Source organism: Phyllostomus discolor, chromosome 14 (genome assembly GCF_004126475.2).
Source record: "Phyllostomus discolor isolate MPI-MPIP mPhyDis1 chromosome 14, mPhyDis1.pri.v3, whole genome shotgun sequence".
NCBI classification, from domain to species: Eukaryota; Metazoa; Chordata; class Mammalia; order Chiroptera; family Phyllostomidae; genus Phyllostomus; species Phyllostomus discolor.
Genome location: NC_040916.2, coordinates 5,746,803 through 5,768,609, shown reverse-complemented (window position 1 = coordinate 5,768,609; position 21,807 = coordinate 5,746,803). Strand labels below are relative to the sequence as shown.

General features: G+C 52.6%; 1 protein-coding gene across 13 annotated transcripts in view; it reads right to left on the bottom strand.

The window, feature by feature from the left end:
* Nucleotides 1-5,078: 5,078 nt before the first annotated feature.
* The window catches only part of SRGAP2 (SLIT-ROBO Rho GTPase activating protein 2), a 244,862-nt gene continuing 228,133 nt past the window's right edge, over nt 5,079-21,807 (bottom strand). For 4 of the 13 annotated variants that reach the window (XM_028530820.2, XM_036015601.1, XM_036015600.1 and 1 more), the window contains 6 exons: nt 18,667-18,746; nt 15,966-16,146; nt 14,355-14,501; nt 11,078-11,119; nt 10,557-10,881; nt 5,079-8,373 (listed from right to left, as the gene is read on the bottom strand). In XM_028530820.2, coding sequence (XP_028386621.1) covers nt 7,990-8,373; nt 10,557-10,881; nt 11,078-11,119; nt 14,355-14,501; nt 15,966-16,146; nt 18,667-18,746 — 1,159 coding nt within the window. In that variant the 3' untranslated portion in view covers nt 5,079-7,989. Of the gene's footprint in view, nt 8,374-9,732; nt 9,828-10,556; nt 10,882-11,077; nt 11,120-11,391; nt 15,224-15,965; nt 16,147-18,666; nt 18,747-21,807 lie in introns of those variants that run through there. The other 9 variants (XM_028530821.2, XM_028530822.2, XM_036015603.1 and 6 more) reach the window with 8 other exon arrangements.

The following is a 21,807-nucleotide window of genomic DNA, read 5'->3' as shown; positions in this document are numbered from 1 at the left end:
CTCTCACACTTCCTGATTTCGTTTTTTTCTCTCTCTCTTAAAGAGACAGGCAGCTGGCCCACTCGGCCACCCCAGCAGGAAGGAGAAAGGGGATGCTCTGGGTTCCCAAGTAGAGGCTGCAGGACAAAGGAGTCTGGCCCACAAAGAGGCTGGGAACTAAAGCTGGACAGCTGTGGCAGGCCACGGGGTGCTGTCTGGGCATTTCCTGCAGTTCACGGGAGTGGGGAAGTTCATTCAGGGCTTGACCCGGAGTCAACAGAACAGGTTGGGCAAGTTAACCAAGGGGAGAGTTGTCTGGACAGACCATGTTTCCACATCCAGGAGCCCCAGGAAGGGTCTGATTCATCTTCCCAGTGAGCCTGCAGAGGCGCAAGAGCAAGCACTGGAGCCCAGGTCCGCCCTCCAGGGTGAGCTTGAGCACAGCACGCAGCCCTCTGGGTTTTCTCAGCCAAGGCATGAGGAGAGAAACACTTATGCTGCTGGTTGTGTGGATGGCATGGAACAGTATGTTTGGAAGTGCTTGGGACACCGGGCAGCACTTGACAGACAGGCACTGAGGACGTTGAGGCCCACACGCCTTCAGTGATTTGCCCATGATCTTCAGGCACTGCTGGGGCTGGGACCCAGGTCTGGAGGATTCCCAGTTCCGCCTCCGCACCCCGTGTGAAATTTCCTGGGAGGCTGCAGAGGTCAGCCCTGCTCTGGGCAGCTCCGAGGTGGCAGTTGAATAAGAAATGGTGGCAACCAGGAAATTCCATGCTTCTACAGAAGGTTGGAGGGACTTTCCCATGGCATACCTGGTGGTTTCCTCTGGCAGCCCCACCCCTAGCACAGCGACACCAGAAAAGGAGCCCAGCTAAAAAGGGCCTCCGGCTCAGAGAGGCACACCTGCGGTTCACCTGGGGCCTGTGGCGCTGCCGCTGGGCCCTACCCAGAGGGGCTACCTGTGGCTCGTCCCAGCAGCAGCGGGAGAAACATCCCCGAGATGCTCCCGCTCTCCACCCAGGATTCCCAGCTTTTCACCTGCCGGCTCATGGTAGACTTTCTTGGCACCCTGCGACTGGGTGGGGCCCGGTGATTTCCCAACCAAAGCATTAGCTGCTGATGCAAGAGCCCCTTGCTTTCTGACAGTGGGGCTCTGTGAGACACTGCACCTGCTCTCTCAGTCAGGCTCCCTGAGTGACCGTGGTGAGCAGAGCCCACGCCGGCCCACAGGGAGCACGTAGCCTTGGTGATTAACAACCTTGGTCGTTTTAAGCCATTGAAGTTTGTAACACAATCTAGCCTATCCCTAAAAGTCTACCTATTTTTCCCTGATAAACCTGCTCAGCCCTCACCGGCACCCCTCCTCGTCTCCCTCCAGCAAGCTTAATCTCTCCCCCCACCCCCAGTTTCTGAAGCACCCCCAGAGCAGTGCCTGTGTGTGTCGGGCTCTCACTAGGAAGCAGGCACAGTGTGCTGTCCCCAGGAGCTGGGGTTCGGGGCAGCGTGGTGAATGCTGGGAGACACAAACTTCAGCTGGTGGTGAGCTGGTGAGCCTGGCAGAGGGGTCAGCCTAGAGGGGGTGGTCCGGAAGAGCTGGCCAGAAGAAAGGGCACTCCCACAGACTTTGGAGAAAGACAGAGGCAGAGGACTGAGGGTCCAGGCAAGGCACTGCAGGCAGTGGGAACGCGTGCAGGGGCACAGAAGTATGGGACGAGAGGGACTTGTCCAGGGCACCCTGCGTGGCCGGGCCAGAGAACGGGGAAGCGGTGGGGGCAGGGCTGGAGCCCTGCGCACTGACGGCTTCGCTGGGCCCTCTCTGGGCGGTTCTCTGTGTGGACACAGCGAACGAATGCCTAGCCTGTGCCTTTGAGCTGCTGGCCCCAGCTGGGCAGCACGGCCATCGTTTCGTTCTTGGTGGCGCAGGAGCCTGGCAGCCTCCCGAAGGGGAAGTCTGTGAGAGGCTCCACCACCTGCCCCCGAGTGGCTCTGAGGAGCCGTAGAAATAGAAGTGGCAATTCAGCAGTAGGACAAGGGCCAGAGGGGGCAGGGCCGGTGTCTTTGATGGCCTGGGGGGAAAAGCTCATGTCTGCCTTCTGCGAAGGGAGGCCGAGCGTATACTGGGAAGGACGAGAGCTTTGCCCTCACAGAGGGTTGGGTCCCGACTCTACCATTTGCTCTGCGTGATCTTGAGCGAGTCACGCAACTTCTCTCTTGGGGTCGGTGCGGAACACAACGAGACGAAGTGCCTGCCGCCGGGTGGGCCCCGAACAAACACTAGGCGCCTCTTCTGCCCCTTCTTGAGCAGAAACCTCAAGAAGGCTGTCTGTCACAGCTGCCTCACCTGTGGGGTGTCACAGCGCCTCACAGGAGAGGGGGGAGGAGGAGTCACTGGGGCAGGTGGGCGGGGAAGAGCTGGGTGTGTGTACTCAGCGTGCTCAGTCACTCACGCAGGGCCGAGGGACACGGTCTCTGAGTCCTGCTCCTTACCAGCTTCACTAGCCAGCTCTGGCCAGGAGCTGTGTGTGGGGAGGGAAGGACAGACCCTGAAGCCAGACCTGGCCCTCTGCTGCCCTGTGCCCCCAAGCGCCCCCAAGCGGTAGGACAAGGCGCTGTGGGAGCAGCGCCCCTGAAGGAAATCGGCCCCTGAGCCACCAGGTGCCGTCTGTCTTGGCAGGGAAAGTGAGTATTCCTTCTCTTAACTCTTCAAACCTACTCATCGTTCCCTCCCACTCCCTCAGCTAGTCTTTGCCTTAAGCCTCATTGAAATAAAAGATGCAATCAAAGGGGAACTCCTTTTTTCTCAGTCCCACAGCCACTGCCGGCCTTGCATCACGCCTGCCTTTCACACCTGCCTCCCCTCTCTTGCGCTGGAAGGGCCTCTGGCTCCTCAGCCCTTCCTTCCCCCTGTGCCTGCCACTGGCCTGGCCCTCTCTGGCATGGTCACTCTTTCCACCCAGCTGGGCCCTGCCCCGGGGTAAACACGCACCGGTGCCGTCCATTCCAGAAACGGAACCTGCTCCCGAGACACCGACACCATCTGATGCTCCCCAACGAAAACACCTGTACATGAGCTGCCAGGAGTTCCCCACTCCCCCTTCCCTTCCTATTTGCAGCCCTGCCCTCCCCCGTCGGACTCACTTACCCTCCACGAGAGTGCTCTAGCCCGGGCCACCCAGGAGTACCTCTCTTCCCGGCCTCATCGCACCCCACCCGATTTGCCGCTGACCCCTCCACCCCTCCGTGCTGAAGCATTCCTTCTCTCGGTCTCCGGTCTCCGTGACACTGCGCTCTCCCAGCCACCTACCTGTCACTCGCTCCCTCTGGCTCCTTCTCTGCAGGATTTCTGACGATTACCTTCTCCTCTTTTATTTATATTCCCTTTCTGGGAATCTCCTAGTTTGAATACATCTATAATGTACTAGTTACTGAATTTGTTTTCACGTACGATCTGCCCCTAAGTTCTTTCAGGTATGATCTGCTCCACATCCGTATAGCCAAGAGTCTATTCGGTATTTCCACTTGGATGACTAACAGTCAGCTCGACTTTGCCAGGCCAGCCAGAACTCCTGACGGACCACGCCTTGCCTGCCAACAGCCTGTCCCGACCAACCCAGCACTCACTAGCTTACTCCATCGTTTCATTTTTGGAGTAACACTATTTTGATGATCTCTTCTCCCTGAAACTAGAAAGCAAGTTCCATTATCCGTCTCTCCTGTTCAACATTGTATGACGGTGCTCAGCACACAGGGAAGCTGTTTGTTGACGGACCATATGAATGAGTCTTTGGCATATGTTAATACGCCAGGGTTGCTAACTCCTAAGGAAAAGGAAGCTTCACAGACCTACTATGGATATGAACACTTAGATTAGATAATCACAGAGACCGTTTCCTAATTCATACCCACCTGATCTCCCTTGTTGGTTTCTGCCTGCATGGAAGGGGCCTGTGTTTCAGTTGTGTCCTTGTCCCTAGTTTCCATCCAGCTCCCATCAGAATACGTGGAATGAATGAAAAGAATCCCTAAAGAACAGCCACCTTTGCCTTAGGACTCCGGGAGAAGGTTCTTTGGTCCTTGGCTCACAGCTCAAGAACTGGCTCCCTCTCATAGCTCGTCACCTACACTCAGGAGTGGGGGGGACGCATCCAGCACACGGGGTGGCAGGGGAGTCGAGAACAAATGACCAGCAAGAGCAGCTCAAGATGCAGCTCCACCACTGCAGTGCGGGAGAGGAAGATGACGGGTCGGAAGGGCACGGCAGCCGCACTGAAGACACTGGAGTAGCAGGTGAAGGCAGCAAACCCCAGAGGAGGCAGTGCCGGGTCCAGGGCCCGAAGCAGGAGTGCTGGTGCGATCACTGAACACTCGCTGCTCCCTTGGCTACAAGATTTCACCCAGGGCTCCTGGTATTAGAACAAGCCCACTAAGAACAAGTGTGAGTCCTAGGGGCATGTGGATACATTGAAGTTGTCACCTCTGATTAACTTGAGCCTTGAGCTCAGGACCTGCCAGGATAAGAATCTAAAGGAGAGGCAGCATCTCCATGTGCGCCCCGCCCTGGTGCCCAGCACACCAGCAGCGCGAGCACACCGGTCAGCTCTCCTCCCGGACCGCCAGAGGCAGAGTGGCTCAGGGCTTCGGCTGTAGAACTCAAGCCTTCAGCCGCCCTTGGTTGTGGCTGGCACCGCTTCCAAGCAACTGCGCAGGCCCCACTCCTCCAAGTGGGAAACCTGACTGGAGACAGAAATGAGAACAGTCCTCGCTGAAAACACGGGAGGTGGATTCTGCAGAGGAGGCGGTTCTCATGGCAACAGACTGCCCAATGGAGAGCTGGAAGACTTTCTACACAACCTCTTAAATTTCACCCAGGGGCTGAATAGAAACACTAGGGGAAAAGTCCACATTCTGAGTGCACCTGTGCTGCGCTTGCTCAGGGGAGGGAGAAGGTGGTTGGCTCCCAACGTCACCTAATTTCTTGTTCTGTGGCCAGGCAACACTCTGGTACCACACACACATCACAGCCCCTCCTGGGCAGCTGGACTCACGCATCAGAGACTTCAGAGAGTGGAGAAGGGGCATATGAACTGCAGCACTGAAACCTAAAAATGTGTTTTATTTCGAAGTTGTGCTTTGGATTTTCCCCAATCCAACATCTGTTGAGTGACAGTCTTAGGTTCACACAAAGCATCTCCAAGCATACATACAATATTCCAGTTATCGACACTATTTAAAGAATATACCATTGTACACAAACGTGACATACAAGTCAGACGCCACAACACTGCGATTCCCTGGAAGCTCTAACTTCTCTTCTGAACGCGAGCACATCCACACCAGCCCTTCCGGTGGTCTGCGCATGCTGTCGCTGGCGTCATCTCTCCTCTTCTCCTCGGGGAGAAGCCGGGGTGCCCTGAGGAGGTTGGCTGAGACCAGAGTTTCCAGTTTATAGGCTGCTGGCTGCAAACTCCTCTCTTTTTCCAAAGTGGATGCTGGTAGCCCCACCCCGCCTCTGTTCCCCCAAGACTGAACAGTCAGATTCCACACCAGGGTAAGGATCCACGCCTCAAGGGCCAGAGCGGGGCTCTTGGGAACATCATGCTGGTTTAGGCAAGCACGTCGGAGGAAGGCTGGTCTCCCCTGGCCCGGGGGTGGCCAGCTCCTTTTGGCTTTTCGGTGTAAAAATCACAGTGTGTAACCTCAATTCCAGTTGACTGCAATGAGCTCTGCTGAGAAGGACTCTCCTTCTGCAGGTTCCTGGTCCTCTCGACAGGACCGTCTCACAGGTGTCAGGAGCACCAGAGAGGGGAAGACAGCTCGGCTCCCGGAGCAGGGGGGAGTCGGTGATCATTCACACACTGTCCAATTCATGATGCAAATCAGCAGATGGACACTGACCAAGGGGATGGCGAACAGTCGTGGACGGGGCTGAAGGGGAAATAAGGCAGGAGCAACAGAGTAGGCCCAGAGCACTGGCAATAAGGAAGCTTTGCTTTTACTTTCTAGAGTGTGCCAGAGGGAGGGGGAGAGGGCAGGCGTGGGTGCCAGTTTGGATCAGAAGGAATGTACAGTGAAGGGTGGGGTTCCGTTTTCAGCAAGGAGATAGACCCTCGGGTATGCAAGACCCTGTTGGCTGAAGACTTGTGTGAGTCCAGGTGACAGACAAGGACAGACCACCAAATGGAGCAACTGAAGCCGGGAACCCAGGGGACTGGGGGCTGCTCTTCACGGGCCGCCTCGCTGCACCGGAGGTGCTGCCCGCCCCCGCCCCCCTCCCCGGGGCATCCTGCAGGACGGTTTCCTTCCAACCCGCGGCTCTCCACAGAGCTCCTCTTTTCCTTCACAGAGAACAAGGAAAATCCTACCACTTCCATGGAGCCAACTACCAACCTCAAAATGTTGGTCCAAAAAGGACCCTCTAGGCTAAAGATAAAATTCAGATTTTCCCCACTGGAACGGCAACCCACAGTTTCTCCTGAACTACACAAAATAAGGCTAAAAGTTGCAGCTTTAAAACCAGAAAACAGACAGAGGAATGAGTTTCAGCTTTAACTCAAGCAGACCTGGCACGTGCCTATCCCCGGCTCCAGTCCCCCTGGGACAGCGAGATGCTAGGGGAGCTGGGACCTCGGCGCCAGGTGTGCAGATGGGATCACAGCAGACAAGGGCATCGTTTTTACGTTTTGGAGGAGAACCAGAAACAAGGCCAAAACATTCAGCATCCAATTTTTCATTTTCTTAGACTTTGGCCTTGGGAAGATGTCAAAGCCCGTGGGGCCTAGGTTCTCTCAGTCATCCTTGTTTGAATAAAAGTATGTTTTAAGGAAAAATGTCTCTCTTTAATCTAACTAGGGCTCTCCCAAGCCCTTGTTGGTCCCTGAAAAGAGAGACCTTATAGAATAACCGAACGAGGGGGTGAACTTAGGATAAGTTTTCTTTTGGGGACAGTTTTAGGGTGAGCAAAGCTGAATTTAATTTTTTAATAGAGTAATGAATTTTACGTCTTAAGTGCCCAAATGAGTGGGAGGAGGAAGGATCCATTTCTTGCCTTTTCCAAACCTGCCATAAATGCAATGAAACCCTCTTAAGACTCTTTACTCCACATGGAATCAGCTATAAAACTGTCTTATACAGGAGATCGTCTTAAATGGAAAATGGTCCATCAGAGACAGAGAGAAAACTAACAAATGCCCGTATATTCAGAAAAAGTTGAGAAGCTCCACAGTAAGACTGCGTTGTGGTTCTGGAGGGTGGAGGGGAATAAAAGCAAACACCGAGGACCAATTCACACCAATAGAGGACAGAGAGAAAGCCCCCAAGCCCCAAACATTACAGGACTGGGTCCCATTCTGCTAAATTTCACGTGATGGAGAGATTATCAAAGGCTAGGTTCCCTGGCCGAGACAGAACGAGATTTGTAACAGAAACAGAGACCCCTGGTGGCTCCTGTGTGAACTGCCACAGTAACTTACAAAGAAACTGACCAGTCTAGGACCAGGAGGCTACACATGCCAGAGACTAGAAAAGCGTGTGTGCGTGCTTATGTGTGTACAATGACGAAAAGGACTTAATGGACTTTATGTGATTCTCTACAACCAGTACCCAAAACAAGACGCCACCGAGGGCTGGATGTCAGTAGCCGGCCATCTGGTTAGGCATCCCTTGCCTGAGGGGACTGAGACTTGAGCCCAGGTCCTCAGGACATGCCTGGCCAGATTTCACAGTGACCTGATAATGGAAAAATCTATCTCTGGCTAACCTAAGAACAGTATGCACTGCAGCTGGCTGAATTACGACGACTGGGGGAAGCAGAGGGCAGTGGTAAGGGCCGGGCAGGGTGGTAATGAGGGCTTCATTCTCAAGGTTTGGGGTGATGGAAAGACTAATTCCTGCAAGAACAACTTAAATCTAATTTTCAACTGAAGTCCCCAAGCTAGTTAAATAGGAAGATTTTAATAACAGTCAGTCCCTCCAGTCCCCTTGTCTAGAACAATTAAATTATACCCCTCAGACAGTACAAGACTTGTCAGTGGACTGTGGGGAAGCTGATGAGTTGACACCAGGGCTAGTGGCATTTGTTTTGGGGAAGACGGTGGGCTTGGGTCGCGTGGCTGGTGGCTTGACGGGGGCAGCCATCTTGACGGACTTGACAGGCCGGAAGGCGCAGGCGATGTCCCCAGCTGTGCTGGCACTGCGCTGGAAGGCGGGCTCGGGGTCCTTGAGGAGCTGGGTGTGCAGGGGGCTGGAGGGCTCTGATGTGGGGGCCACCACTGGGGAGGTTTTGAGGGGCTCCAAGGTGTCCAGAACCACGTCAGGCGTGTGCTTGACGCTGCTCTGCCGCTCCAGTTCCCGCAGCTCGTTCAGGGCAGAGTTCATAGTTGCCTCAATATCCTGCAAAAACAGGAAAAAGGAGGAGGTGAGGCGAATGTAGGGAGAAGTCCCCAAGGATCCTATTTCAATACCACAGGCCAAATCACGGAGAAACCAATGGCAATGAGATGTCCAGATTATTTTACTTGGCCAACATCCTTGAACATACGAATGTTCAGAATGTGGGGGAGGGGAGACAAAGGGATTTGCATTATTGTGACTTTTTTTTCCTTTAGAAAGGCTGGTTGAGATGTTTTCACAAGTTCTCGGGTTTTAGATATGCACTGAAATGGCTATGGATGAAGTATATCTATAATCCCACGGGGAGGGAAAAAGTAGATGAGCTGAGGGCGGCCAGGAGTTTCGTCATGGGTACATGGGATTCATCACACAAACTTTCTACATTTGTATATGCTTTTTAAAAAAGTGGTAGAAATGAAGTATGATCTTTGTTCTCTTGGACTTCAAGGCCAAAGGTTAAGAAGGTTGATTCTTCCTCTTCAAGGGCCGAGGAAAGGGTTAAGAGCCTTGGCCCTGAAGATTCATCAGGACATCTCCCCAAACCCCTCCCTGCCAACTGGATGAAGCCATTTCCTTCTACCCATCACCAAGAAAGGGGACCAAAGAGTTACCAGGAGGGGGAGCCAGAGCCCACGTAGGAGAATCACCTCCCGCAAGTCACAGTGGAACACTGCAGACCTTTAAGGATCCTGAAGTCCTAGCTCAGGGGCTCAAGACAGAACCAAAGACCTTTTGTATGCAGGCAGCTGCCTCCCAGGGAGACCTCCCAGCTCCTTTCCTCCCTCTCTCCCTCCCTGCACACTTATGTCTGGCATCCCCCCCCCGCCCCCAATCACCACCAGGCTCCTCCCTTGGAATTAGGTTCATACTGAAAGACTGTATGTTCTAAGCAAAAGCCCTTGGTTAAGGTGTCTGTCCCGCAGGGTGATCCATTTGTTCTGTTGACAGTGATGCAATTTCATGCACCCCTATGCTGTTCTCAAACTTAAACATGCTCCGGAAGGACTCCACTGCCCTCCACGGTCCCACTCTGCAGTTAGAGTGTGTCCCAGCTATGTACTTATTCTGACATTCCTATTGACACCTGGCCAAAGAGGGAGCTGGGAGGATTCCCGTGGTGCAAAGCAGACTGCAGTCAAGAGCTTAAGTAGAGGCACAGAAATAGAAGTCTAGTAAAAGCAAGACATCTCAGCCCGGAGCTTAATGCTGAGCTCGCCAGGTACACCTTCCCTAAGCAGAGCGCCACAATTAAGCCAACAGAGACCATACCCAGTCTGCACTGCCCCCTGGAAGACGGTGCGAGGAGAATCTCAACTTGGTTGAGACAGAAGAGGGCAACAACGAGCCCTTGGTTCCTACCTGGTCTAATGAAAATTATAGAGTTGGGAGAGACGTCTGAATGAGCTGCTTGGAGTGGGCCTGGTAGTCGTATTTTTAGAGGTGGGGTTGGATCTCTAATGTTTCATGAAAAACAGAGACTTGTCAGTGTAGCGTGTACAAGGAAAGAAGACCCCCGTGACCACGGAGCTCATCTCCACTGCATCTGGAGACTTGGGCTGGAAACTCTTCTGGTACCTGGGCCTCCAGCTGCAGTGTTTTGGGGCCTTTGAGACCCGGAGCAGATTGCTGACTGACCACCTATCTATTGCCGGGGACCAGATATTACCCTTGGAAATGGGGTGATGGGGGTGGGCAGAGGGTACAAACACGTGGCCAGAACTACATCTGAGTCTCAACCTTCACGCAGCTTCCCCAAGTCTACCAGGGTCTCAAGACTCAAAACGTGGGCTAAAAGGACTCCGTCAAAATACTCCATCTGTAACTCTGGCTTTAAAAATTACAACAGACAGTGTGGTGATTGCTGGGGGTATACGGGGACTAAATGGTAATGGGAATAATATAATAAAGATAAAATAAAATCACAGCAGCCTTGCAAATAGACTATATATGAACAAGAAGCCTGAATTCTTTTATTCTGTCTTCAAGTTCTTCTTGGGGAGAGAGGGACTGGCCAGTTTCTTGGAAGGCCACCTTATCAGGTCCAGATGTCCACCAGTCCCTGAACTCGGGATATCACGCACAAAGGACTGTGCTATTTCAAGTTCTGTCATAAACATGGGCTGCACTAAGCAGCAGCGACAAGTGCAGACACGCCAGCTGCTTGTCCAGGAGCCCTCAGTTACCTGTGCAATGACCTCAGGATCCATGGGCCGATGGTTATTGAAGCTTTTTGACCTGCCGGCTGTCACTGTCTTCCGGATCTGGGGACTGTCCAGCCGATTCTTCAGGGAGGAGTGGCGGCTGATGGAGTTGAGGCTCCCGTGCCCACTGACAGAACACTTATCTGGCCCTTCCTTGGGGAGACTCTGGCTCATGATGGGCTGGGAAGATGGGCGGCAGCTAGCCCCCACCCCTGGGGAGGCGGAGTCAGCGAGGGAACCGCTCAGCCCATGGCTGTCACTCCGAAATGTTTTCCGGATGCTCCCCGATTCTGGCCTTTTCCTTTGCCTTCAATCACAAACAGAGAGGGCAGTGTGACCAGGGAGCCCTGGCTCCAAGGAAGCGCGGCCGAGTGCGAGAGGGGCAGGTGCTGGCACCCAGGGACTTCTGGAGGGAGAGGCCGCTGAGCTGGCTCTCCCCTGCTTTCTCCATGTCCCTGTTCCCCTGCCACCCGACCTGGGGCAAAGGAGAAGTGGATACTTACTTGGTAGTCGTGGGCTTTGAGTTCCCAAGACGTAAGGTGCTGCTGTCAGGAAAAATGTCTGATTAAGTGAAAGTTTCTAATGGGAGAGAGATTCATGGAAAGGTCCCTCTATTACCTGCTTTGAACAGAAACGAGGCCCCGCGTAGGAAAAAAAGTCTCACCATCACCAAGGAGGTGGGGAATTGCAGGTAAGAGGAGACTTGACTTTTCCAAATTTTAGCCCGTTTCTTTCTCCAATTGCAAGGCTTAAATCATTTGGTCTTTGGCAAGAGGCTACTGTTAGTTATTCTGTAGACATGAAACAGAGTATTTTCCCAAAGTCTGCAATGTTGCAGAGTCAGGACTGAGCTTGTGCGTCTTCTTAGGGCAGAAACACGTCTACGTGACCCTAAGGCACCCGGCACTGGGCTGAGCCCTGGTTCTGAGTCAGTTGGTTTCAGACCACTAAGGTCCTCACATGAAACGCTTTGGCAGAGTCCTGGTTATAAGGGTGTTGCCCACTGCTGAATCATTTCATTTTTGTTTGGAATTAGATTCTCAAGGACCCAATCTAAGAAGCAATGGAACTTCTGGTTTGGGATGGCAGCTGAGCAGCTTTGATCTTAAATCTACGAAGGGTGACTGGGGCTGAGTGGGAGCCGAGGACAGAAGAAGGGCAGGGGTAGGACCCCACCCACGAGGCAGGGCCAGCATTCTAAGCCAGCCCTGGTACTCTCCGCTGGTGACGGCTTCCTCACCGTGCATCCGCGGGGCCTGGGCCAGGACCTGGCACAAAGTACGTACTCCAGGAAGCTGCCTGCTCAGCAGTTTAGCAGTGAGCACCAGCCATTCTTGAGTGGAAAAAGGATGTGCTCAGTGTCTTATAGAGCCCAGCTAAAATAACTCTTTTCCTTTCCTGGAACCCAAATCTAACAGTAGGCAGAATCGATCATTCCCTCTCCTGTCCCTTTAGGGCATCTACGGCACTCAGTGCTTTTTAGTTACCTGCCTGTAAGGTATTTCCCCTGCCAGACTGAGCTCTGAGGCCAGGGACCATCTTATTCCTCTCTGAATAACCAGCGTTGGCACTTGGTGCAGCAGTAGGTGCTCAATTAACGTGTGGAATTACATAGAGATGCCACACCCCAACAACTCTGCTGATTTCCTTTTTCCATTTGAGGATGGCTGGCTCACAAGGCGAAAGCTGCTGAGATCTGTGGAGTGACTGGAGCGTGCCCGGCCCTGGGCCAGGCCCCAGGGATGTCTAAGGAGAGGAAGACAGAGTTCCTGGTTTCAAAAAGCTCGGCCTGCTGGGGGATCTGAGTGCATCTCGAGTCCTGAAACGTACTGACTGCTTTGGGAATACAGAACGAGGGCACCTAGTTCAGCGCTGAGGAACTATGAGGTACCAGAAAGTCTTCCCCAAAGAAGTAAATCTTCGGACTAGGTCTTGAAAGGAGAGAAGGACCAGGTGAGGAGACAGCAGGTGTGTCTGGGCGAAAGGGAACCTGGGCACTCAGAGAAGCGAGGGGCCTGAGGAGTGACGTGTGGGGCGGGAGCTGGAGGCAGACTCACCCCGAGGGCACGGCACGCCCAGGGGCTGCCGCCCCCACGGACGAGCCGGTGTGCAGGCAGACGGTCCTCCAAACACCCCAACCTGACACCGCCAAGCAAGGAGCTCGAGGGAACTGCCTTAACTTTCTACCAGACATTTGTCTCTTGACTGTTTCAGCTAAGACTCTGCAGAATTCCTTTGTACAAATGACATCAAATAGATGATGGTTTAAAAGTATGTACCTAACTAATTATTTAACTGTCCCTCCACTAACTCTGCCTTTGTTTCTGGGTTAATTATAGGCTTCTGATCTTATGATTATAGGTTTATGATTAACATAGACTTGTAAATAAGGGGAAAAAATGTGATTAGCCCACAGTTACTTTTTACTAGCTTGCCCTCCCAGCAGGGCACTATGCTGGAGGGAAATAAAATCCTCAATCATTTTTACTGGTCTGACTTCGATTATAACTACGCTGACTAAGTGAGCTGATTACGCTACTTGACTAACTTGAGGGTGAAAGAGATGGACAAGAGCCACGTGCCCCAACCACGCCCCCGGCTACCGTCTGGTTGGAAAAAAGCCAAGAGATCTGGGCGACCTGGTGCAGTTTAACAACAACAAGCATCTTTTATTCTCCTTCCAGTTTCAGTGTCCAGAGGCTACGGTTAACAGGTTTTCAATGTGCAAATCATTTCATTCCTCCGAAGCCAGAGGGGAATAAAAACTGTACATCATCTCCAATCCATATTCATCAGGAGCGCCCTGGGGCTTGTCATCCTGCTGGCACTGGGCCAAGTTTCAGGGTCTGGCGGAAAGAGGTCTGTAGGCTCTGGGGCTTGGTGTCTGGCCCCTTGAGATGAGATTAGTTTTCCAATAACCTGAATGTCTCGAGGGGAGGCAGCGGCTCGCAGGCAGGCGTGGGATCCCTCTAGGCAGCCAGACCGGGTGTGGGCGTGGGCGGAGTTAAAACCCCAGGATGTCGCTAACAGCCACAGTGAAAGCTGGGGCAGTGTTTAGAGCCTGTGGGACAGGAGTGGGGATCTGCAAAGGGACTAACAGGGAGGGATAGTACACAGGGCTAAAGCAACAGGGAAAAAATGGAAAATCATTTCTATTGGTGTGACAGGGCGGAAGGTAAGGGAGCCGGGGGTTAGAAAAGGAATAAAGAGCTCAGGACAAAGCTTTCCTCGGGGGCACAGTGGTCTCCTTCCCTTCACAGGAGTGAGTGCAGGACAGGGCGAGAAACAGATACACGGCATCTAAATAAACCCCTGGGGCAACATGAGCCTAGCAGAAGGCACACAAGACTTCGGGTCTTCGGACACACGAGGGCCAAGGAAGACATCACAGACTACCATTATTTGAGTGAGGACTGGAAAAGAGAAGGCACCTCTGAGAAGAACAGAAAACCAAGTCGCTTAGAGTAACCAAAGCTTTGGCCAAAGTTTTAGCAGTCAGACGGCCAGGAAGATCAGAGCTGGCAAACCCTGGGGGAACAGGGTGGAGCACCCATCCATGGCAAGACGGCAGCTGGCTGGAGACCCGGGACCGCTGCTGAGGCCCGCGGAAGCCTCCTCAGCCCTGTCCGCCTTGTAGCAGCAAGGAGCACATGCAAACTGTTAGGCCGGGGCAGCTGGAGCCCTCCGCGCAGCTCAGAATGGAGAGGGGGGTTAGGCCAGAGGGTGAGGCTGTGTGTGGCAAGTCATTCAGAGGAGCAGAAAATGAAAAGCAGAGCTTACTTGTTGATGTTTGCAAGATAAATATCGGCTACATGACCCCCACTGGGACAGCTGGCCCCCGCTCTGGCTGTCACCTTTTCTTCAGGTGGCTCAGAAATGACCTCAATCTCAGACTTGGGGCTGGACCTCTCCACGACACCGTCCTCGCTGGGGGAGAAGGGACAGGCAGGGACAAACAACACAAAAAGCAGTGTTAAATTGGCAAGATGGCCCCCCAACACACACGCGACCCCGCAACAGCTCTGAGACAGCAGCGACGCCTGGCTGGGCTAGCTCTGTGAGCAGAAGCAAGGAAACCTAAGGGCCTTGGGAGGGTTGCTTAAATAAAAATAAATAATCCCGCTGAGCTCTGCAGGGTCCTCAGCTCCTCTGGAGAGCTGGGTCGGGGGACACCTGGATTCGAGGTGTCTGCCTTCTACCCCACGCTGCTCTCCTTGGGGCAGCTGTGCTGGGGCTGCCTCCTGGAGGAGGAGGAGGCCAGTTCAGGTTGCAGTTTATCTGCTGAGGTCCTGAGCACTGCTGGGTAAGGACAGTCCGCTCTGTGGTGGCTCTGGAGGTGCCGGTGTTGAGGCAGGACTCTGCCACTCTCTGCCGTAGGGCATCCAGCCCCGCTTAGAGCGTCCCAGCCGGTCCCAGGTCTCTCCACTGCTCTCCTGGCCCCTCTGGCTACCGATGACAAAGAACGCCCCTTCTCCCCCATAATTCATCTTCTCTTGGTCCTGTAGTGAAGTCATAACGCTAAATTTGGGAGGGTCCTGTCCACGCACAGATGGCCACCAGGTTTGCGATGTTATCAACAGAGGGAGGATATCCCCGCAGAACGAGCTGGGGAGAGGCTGGGAGGCTGTAGACTCATTCAGGATATCAACCTTTAAAAAATAATATTAAGGGAAGGACTAAAAATACTGACAGCATCATCACTGAGGGAGGAAGTCAGGAACAGAGGCAGGGCAATGGGGCAGGGAGGCTGGCTGGGGGGCCATGGGGAAAGCCTTCCTAACAGGAGCCATTGCTTCAAAGAACGGGAACCAACTGACAGCGTGTTCTGTGAAGTCCCTTGGGACCAGTCCATGTTCCCTCTGTTCGCTGACATGCTTTCCCCCCTTCGCCCAGTCTGTGCCCAAGTCTGCCTCATCTGGGTTAAACGAACTGGGTCAGTTCCACGAGGCTGCTTAGGCTAGGTTTCTCCTAGAAAAGAAACTCGTCGTTTTCATTTAAGTGGAAAAACACCAACAGTGGCGTTTTTAGGGTGGGCATAGTTCTTTTAAAAAAAGAAAGAGGAATAAGGATATTTTCCCAATCTGATCTTCCCAGAAAGGAAATACGAGTGGTCAAATAATAACCCCTCATTATCACTCATCAGGCTTAAGTGTGGATGAGTGCTGACTGGCAAGCTTTTAAATGACAGTGGTGGGGGTGGCGGCGGAGCGTGGCAAGAATAAAAAGCAGTTCTCCACGGAGTCTTGCGGTCCTCCAAGGAACTGTGTGACCCCAGCACTGTGTTGACACCCCTTGGGGGCTGGTCTCCCTTATCCCCCTGTGGCTCCAGAAATAAACCCTCACTCCCACAGTGCAGCCGGGGACGCCTGAAGGTCAGGGGGCCTAACGTACGTGTCTTGAACCACGATGTACTGATGGGGGATGAGTCCGTCGATGCCATTGTGCCGGCCTTCCCACCAGTCGTCAGAAGCCCGTTGGTAAAGCAGCAGGGATGCCCCCTTCTTGAAGGACAGCTCTCGGGCTGTCCGGCCCACATAGTCAAACTTGGCAATGGCCTCGATGGGCTCACACTCTGAGAGGGCCGGAAAAGAAGGAAACACATGTCGTTGGAATTCACAGACTCAGGAAACTGAACGGAAAAGCTGGGATTCAATTAGCTGAATGTACAGTTGTGGGAAAATAACCTTATATAAAAAATAAGCCACGGATAATGTAATGTAATAAGCCACGGATAATGTGTAGTCTGTGCCATCAAACTGAAAGCATTTGTATGCTCTTCCTTGCCTTTGTTCATGCTGTTCCCTATGCCAGGAATCCCTGTCTCTCTCGCCTGCCTGATGAAGCACGTGAAGTCACAAGTCAAATACCACCTGCTTCCTACAGTAACTTCTTTGGTGTTTCTATGGTTTCTTCAGACCAACCCCTTTCACTGACCTTGCCATACTGTATTTGTGAGCATCATTTCTCTTGATGCTTACAAATAATTCCATTAATTACATAACATTCATCATACTGTATTTTAAATAATCTATGTTATGCATTCCCCCAGTAGAACATGAGCTTTTAGTTTCTTTCTTTTTAAAAAGTATTTTACTTATTTATTTCTAGGGACAGGGGAAGGGAGGAAAAGAGGAAGAGGAACATCAATGTGTGGTTGCCTCACGCACCCCCAACTCGGGACCTGACCTGCAGCCCAGGCATGTGCCCTGACTGGGAATTGAGCCGGCAACCCTTTGGTTCGCAGGCCCGTGCTCAATCCACTGAGCCACACCAGCCAGGGATTAGTTTCTATAAAGAGAAAGTATCTTGCCTTATCAACTTTCCAAGGAACAAAATTTGGAAATATATTTTAGGTAATATATGGAAAAATGCACATAAAAGTGATTTAAAAAATTAAAAGGGGTTTACAAATGCAATGTGTTTTACTTACGTGTGAGCTTCCATCTTGTCTATAAAATGGGGATAGTAAAAGTGCTTTTTACATGAAATTGTTATGAAGGGTTGATTCATCATTTTTTTCCTTTTCCCACCGATTAATAATTTTTTAAAAATAAAATTATTGGGACAATATTGTTAAAACAGTACATGAAGTTAGGTGCACAACTTTGCAATACGGGAACTGTACACTCCATGGTGTGCTCGCCACCTGAAGCCTGGTCTCTTTCTGCCCCCACATATTTGGCCCCTTTTACCTCCTCCCCCACTCTCCTTCCCCCATGGGAGCCACCATTCTGTTATCTGCATCTAGGAGTTTGGTTTTTTGTTTGGTTTGTTTGTTTGTTTGGATGAATAACAATTTGTAAAAGTGATTAGGACAGTGCCAGGCTCATAGTAAGTGCTCTGTGTGTGTCAGCCATTGTCCTTACAGTCACTGCTATCTGTTCCGGACTGCACGTAGTGGTCAGGGAGCAAAGAGGAGGCTCCTAGAAAACTGCCACTGAGATTTAAGTCAGACATTCTGAGCAGCGAGAGAGAAAGGCTGCTCACCGACAAGCCCGTGCCTAGCCGGCCCTGGCGGGCGAGTGTGCTCCTGAACGGGCAGCACCGAGGCTCCACTGTAGGTGGCGGACCAGAGAAGGCCTTCCACACGTCCCACTCTCAGTTCTGCACAGCCCCAGGTATGGCACGTGACCTAACTCAATTTTCTCAAAAATAGCGGCTCTATGTCACCAGGGATTAGGAGATAAGACATAAAGCCTCTAGCAGTGGTGAGCACGAGGTAGGCTAACCAAATTCAAAGTTCCCGTTTACCCACTTCCCTCCCATAATATGGCAAATGACCCATCTGACATCAGGTCCAAATAAGCAGCCCTAATGTTTTCTCCTTTAAAAGCTGCCTGACGACTGCAGAATTCACTGCAAGGCTGGGAGCAGGGAACGCTTTGCAGATGCGCTATTTCATTTTCATGCCCAGAGAATCTGAAGGCCCCTTGTTAGCTGCTGCGGCTCCCAGAGCCCAAGTGATCCAGAAATGGGGTACGAAACGATTGGAAGGATGGGGAAATGTGCTGGCTGGACAGGCCCTAATAAATTGTGGGCACTGCCAAGGGGCCCACAGATGGCAACTGTGCATTCCACCTCGCCACGCACACCCACCAGGCCGCAATGCCTGCATGTCTTCATTCTGGAAAGGGTCGACTTTTCCAGCCGGCAGGGGTGAAAGCGTGTGGCTTTGCGTTCTGATTCCCACCCCCTCTGACTTGCATCTGTTGGGTCTTTGGCCCTTAGCTTCTGTATGTCCCAGGCTTATTGCTTTTCAAGTGAGCTCTTCCTCACTTTAGTCTCCAGGCACCTGGCAGGAGTCTGGTCTGTGACAGGAATTGACATGCTGGCAAACAAGCAGCTGTTAGGTGGGTGAGGGCAGGGTGTCGGGGGAAGGCGGCTGAGAGGCTATGGGATATCTAGCTCTTCACCTGTGGTCTAATACAGAGACCACTCTGTTTGAGAAGGTGGGCTGCCTCTTGCAGGAAGGAAAGGAAGGAAGGGGCAGCTCTCTGCTTGGCTCCAGGGAACTATAGGGCAGGATGACTCATCAGGAGCACAGGATGGCCTTTACCCCGGGAGCCCTGCTGACCCAAGTAGGACCTCGTACCGTCATCGCTCGTGTGGTGCTCTGTGGTCACATCCTGGGTGGAGTCTTCAACCGAGGTAGTCTCTCCGTGAGGGCTGTCACTGCAACAGAAGCCAGAAGTAATCAGGGCCTCAGCACGGTCTTACAGAGTTCCTGGGTCCTCCCCCACACAGCTCTGACAGCAGGGGTGGGGGGCTGCCTTATGCTCTCCACATCTTGACTGCATACTGCAGACAAATGCTAGTAACGAAGGAGAAGGCCCCCGAGTTCTCTAGTCCAGCTCCTGCTACAAAAATTCCTCGAGACTACTTAGAGTATCCTGAGACGAAGGGAACCCCGTGTGAACTTATAAATCTTTTCTAAAATACAGAACAGCTCAACTTCTCAAGGGCCGTCTCTCTAGGTGAACTGCTTCCTGACAGGAGCACGGTAGAAGGAAAACACGAGGCTTCAGTACCAGATACAAAGTGGATCCAGAAATCAGCTCTGACACTTGGTAACTGAGGCCCCAGGCTTTATCTCTTTAAGCTCCAGCTACCTAATCTATAAATGGTCTTTCCAGCTCCCAGAATTGTACGGGGGCTCCACGAAGTAAGAAGGGGTGACTGATAAGCAGCACTTCCTTTCCTTCTTTCTCATTTTGTTCGATGTCTCTAGGCCGCTTTGTAGTTTAGTCTCTGTGCTGGTAAGAGAGTGGGAGGTGAGCCACACAAGTAAATGGGGAACAGGAGCAGGGGGAAGGAGAGCCTGCTGTGGGATGAACTCTGCGAGATGGTGGGGGATGGCAGTCAGGTCAAGTTCCTGAAAAAATTCACGAAGGCTGAAATCATCCAGGGTTGAGAATCTAGAATGGTGAGAAAAGTCACCACGAGTTGTTTCACCTCCTGATTTCTTGGCTTGTGTCTAGTCAAAAGTCAAAGAGTACAGTCAAAAGTAGAAAAACAATACAAAAAAACCCCTGTTCATTTCTAAAGGCTTTCTCTGGCGTCTGGCAGGAGTGAGTGAGCCTTTCCAAGTAGTTCTAGGGAAGCAGCAAACAGCGCAGCCTCAACCCCACTGCCTGGCCTCCGTTTCTGCCTTTGAGGCGACGCCTCTCCCTCCTCGTGGGACGGGTCCTTCACTCCTAGAAAGTTCCTCAAAGATGGGAAGACCTGTCCAGAACTCACGCCACTGGAAGCAAGTCAGTTCCAAGAAGGTTCTCCAGACTCCAGAAAACATTCTAGGAGACCATTAATAGGGATTTCTCTTTGTCAAACAATCTGGACACAATTTCTCACGGTTTTTTAGGCCTAAAAACCATCTGATGAGTTTGGGGACATTCTGGAAATCCGCGGGGCCCCAGGGGTGCAGATGGCAGAGGCTCCCTTTTCCCTAGGGCGCTGAGCCCATCTATGTGGCCGCCCCCTGTGGGGCAGTTCCTCACTTCGGAGGGTCTGGGATGGCTTGTTAAATACCTCTTACCTCACCCCCCGAGTTTCTGATTCCCTAGGTCTGTCTGCATTTCTAACCAGTACTGTGCTGGTGCTGCTGGTCCAGGGACCCCACTCTGAAAACCACTGGTCTAAGGTAATGGCAAGATGACGTATCTTAGGGTCCCTTCCTGCCCTGAGAACCATGTTTGTCTCATTGCACACCCACACCCGAGCAACACCCCCAGGCCCACCAACGCCTGCAGTCTCAGAGGTCCAGCGTGCCATACGGCAGGCGGTCCTAGGAAACTGGCTCTAGCCTTAGGGTTGGTAAGTGTGGTGAAGTGGGACTGGCCTCTCCTCTCCAAGGTCATGGGGAGGCCAGGTGGCCCGGTGCTCCCTCTTCCTGGCTGTTTTGGTCTCCTGGCCATTTTCCGGGATTCTTGAGCTCTAGCGCCCCTACTGCTACCCCTCCCTCACCTCCTTCATCAGTTTTAGCTCAAGGCACTGGCATTCCTCTCTCCCCCTAAAGGAAAGGCAAGGCTGGGAGCCTTCTGAGTGGGTGTGAACCCAGTGTTCACATGGTCCCTTTAACCCCAGAGTCATTTACCCTTGATCCTCCGGTGCTTCTGGCCTGAGGCCCAGGCCTTCCTACCCAGTCTGTGGTAGTGACGTTGCCTGACTAATCTTGCTGTTTTTTCCAGAGGCTACTGATATATGTCGGATGTGTAACAAACAACAAGGGGCTGAGGAGAACACCTTGGAGAGAACTGGAGGAAGGTGCCCTCGCGTGCTCCCGGAGCCACTGCTCCCCACCCCCTGCTGGGGCTCTGTCTGCTCTGTTGGGCCGGGCCCAGGAAGCAGGACTATAAGGGGCCGTGAGGGGCTATGTCCTGGGATCAGTCCAGAGCCTGCAGCGGCTTGATATTTGAGAACATAGGGCAGACTTTAGAAGGAAGGTAACGCACGAAGTGGAGAACTATTCCGCAGCTTTCCAACACTCATGCAAGGGGAAACCGACTCTCTAAGTCACAGGCACAAGGACAGCTCCCTGCAGCTCCGCAGCCAGCGGGCTGAGACCTGAGCAACCTCCCTGGTTCCCACCGACCATCTGTCAGTGACAAAAAGCTTTCCCTCTGAGCTGGCAAGCTGAGGTCGCTCCGGCTCCGACCTAGATAGTGGGATCTGCAGGACAGTGGAGAAGACTGAACCTAGGGATGTCAGTGATGTTTTTATGTTCATAGACACACGAATATCACTTTCTTCACTCCCTGGGCAGGAGGTTCCTTCTGTGGGGATCGGGGAGAAGTGTGGACCAATTGGCCTCTAATTAAGTAAACAACCTCCCTTGTCCTCCCTACCTCAGTCGATAGCAATGGGGCGGGCTGAATTGGTTCCAGATGTTGAATTCAGACGGAATCCGATTTGGGCTGACTTATGCTTTCAGCCAAAGCTGAAACACTATTTAGGGGAAGCTGGGAGGGGAGAGTGGGAAGGAGAAGGTAAAGGTTGTTAGGGAATAAAAGACAGTTGCCTCTCCCTTTTAGTGGAAAAATGACACGGTAAGTGGTTTCCTGGGGGCAGTGTGGGGCAGTAGATGGCACCCTGCGCTAAGAGACAAGGGATCGGGGTTGGAGCTCCCACCACTGGGGTGGCCTGAAAGACTGTCACTGGCCTCCCTGCACTGCAGTGACTTCATCCGCACAGTGGAAATAGTGAGTCGACATTTGTCTGACGGAAGGGTCTGTGTGCC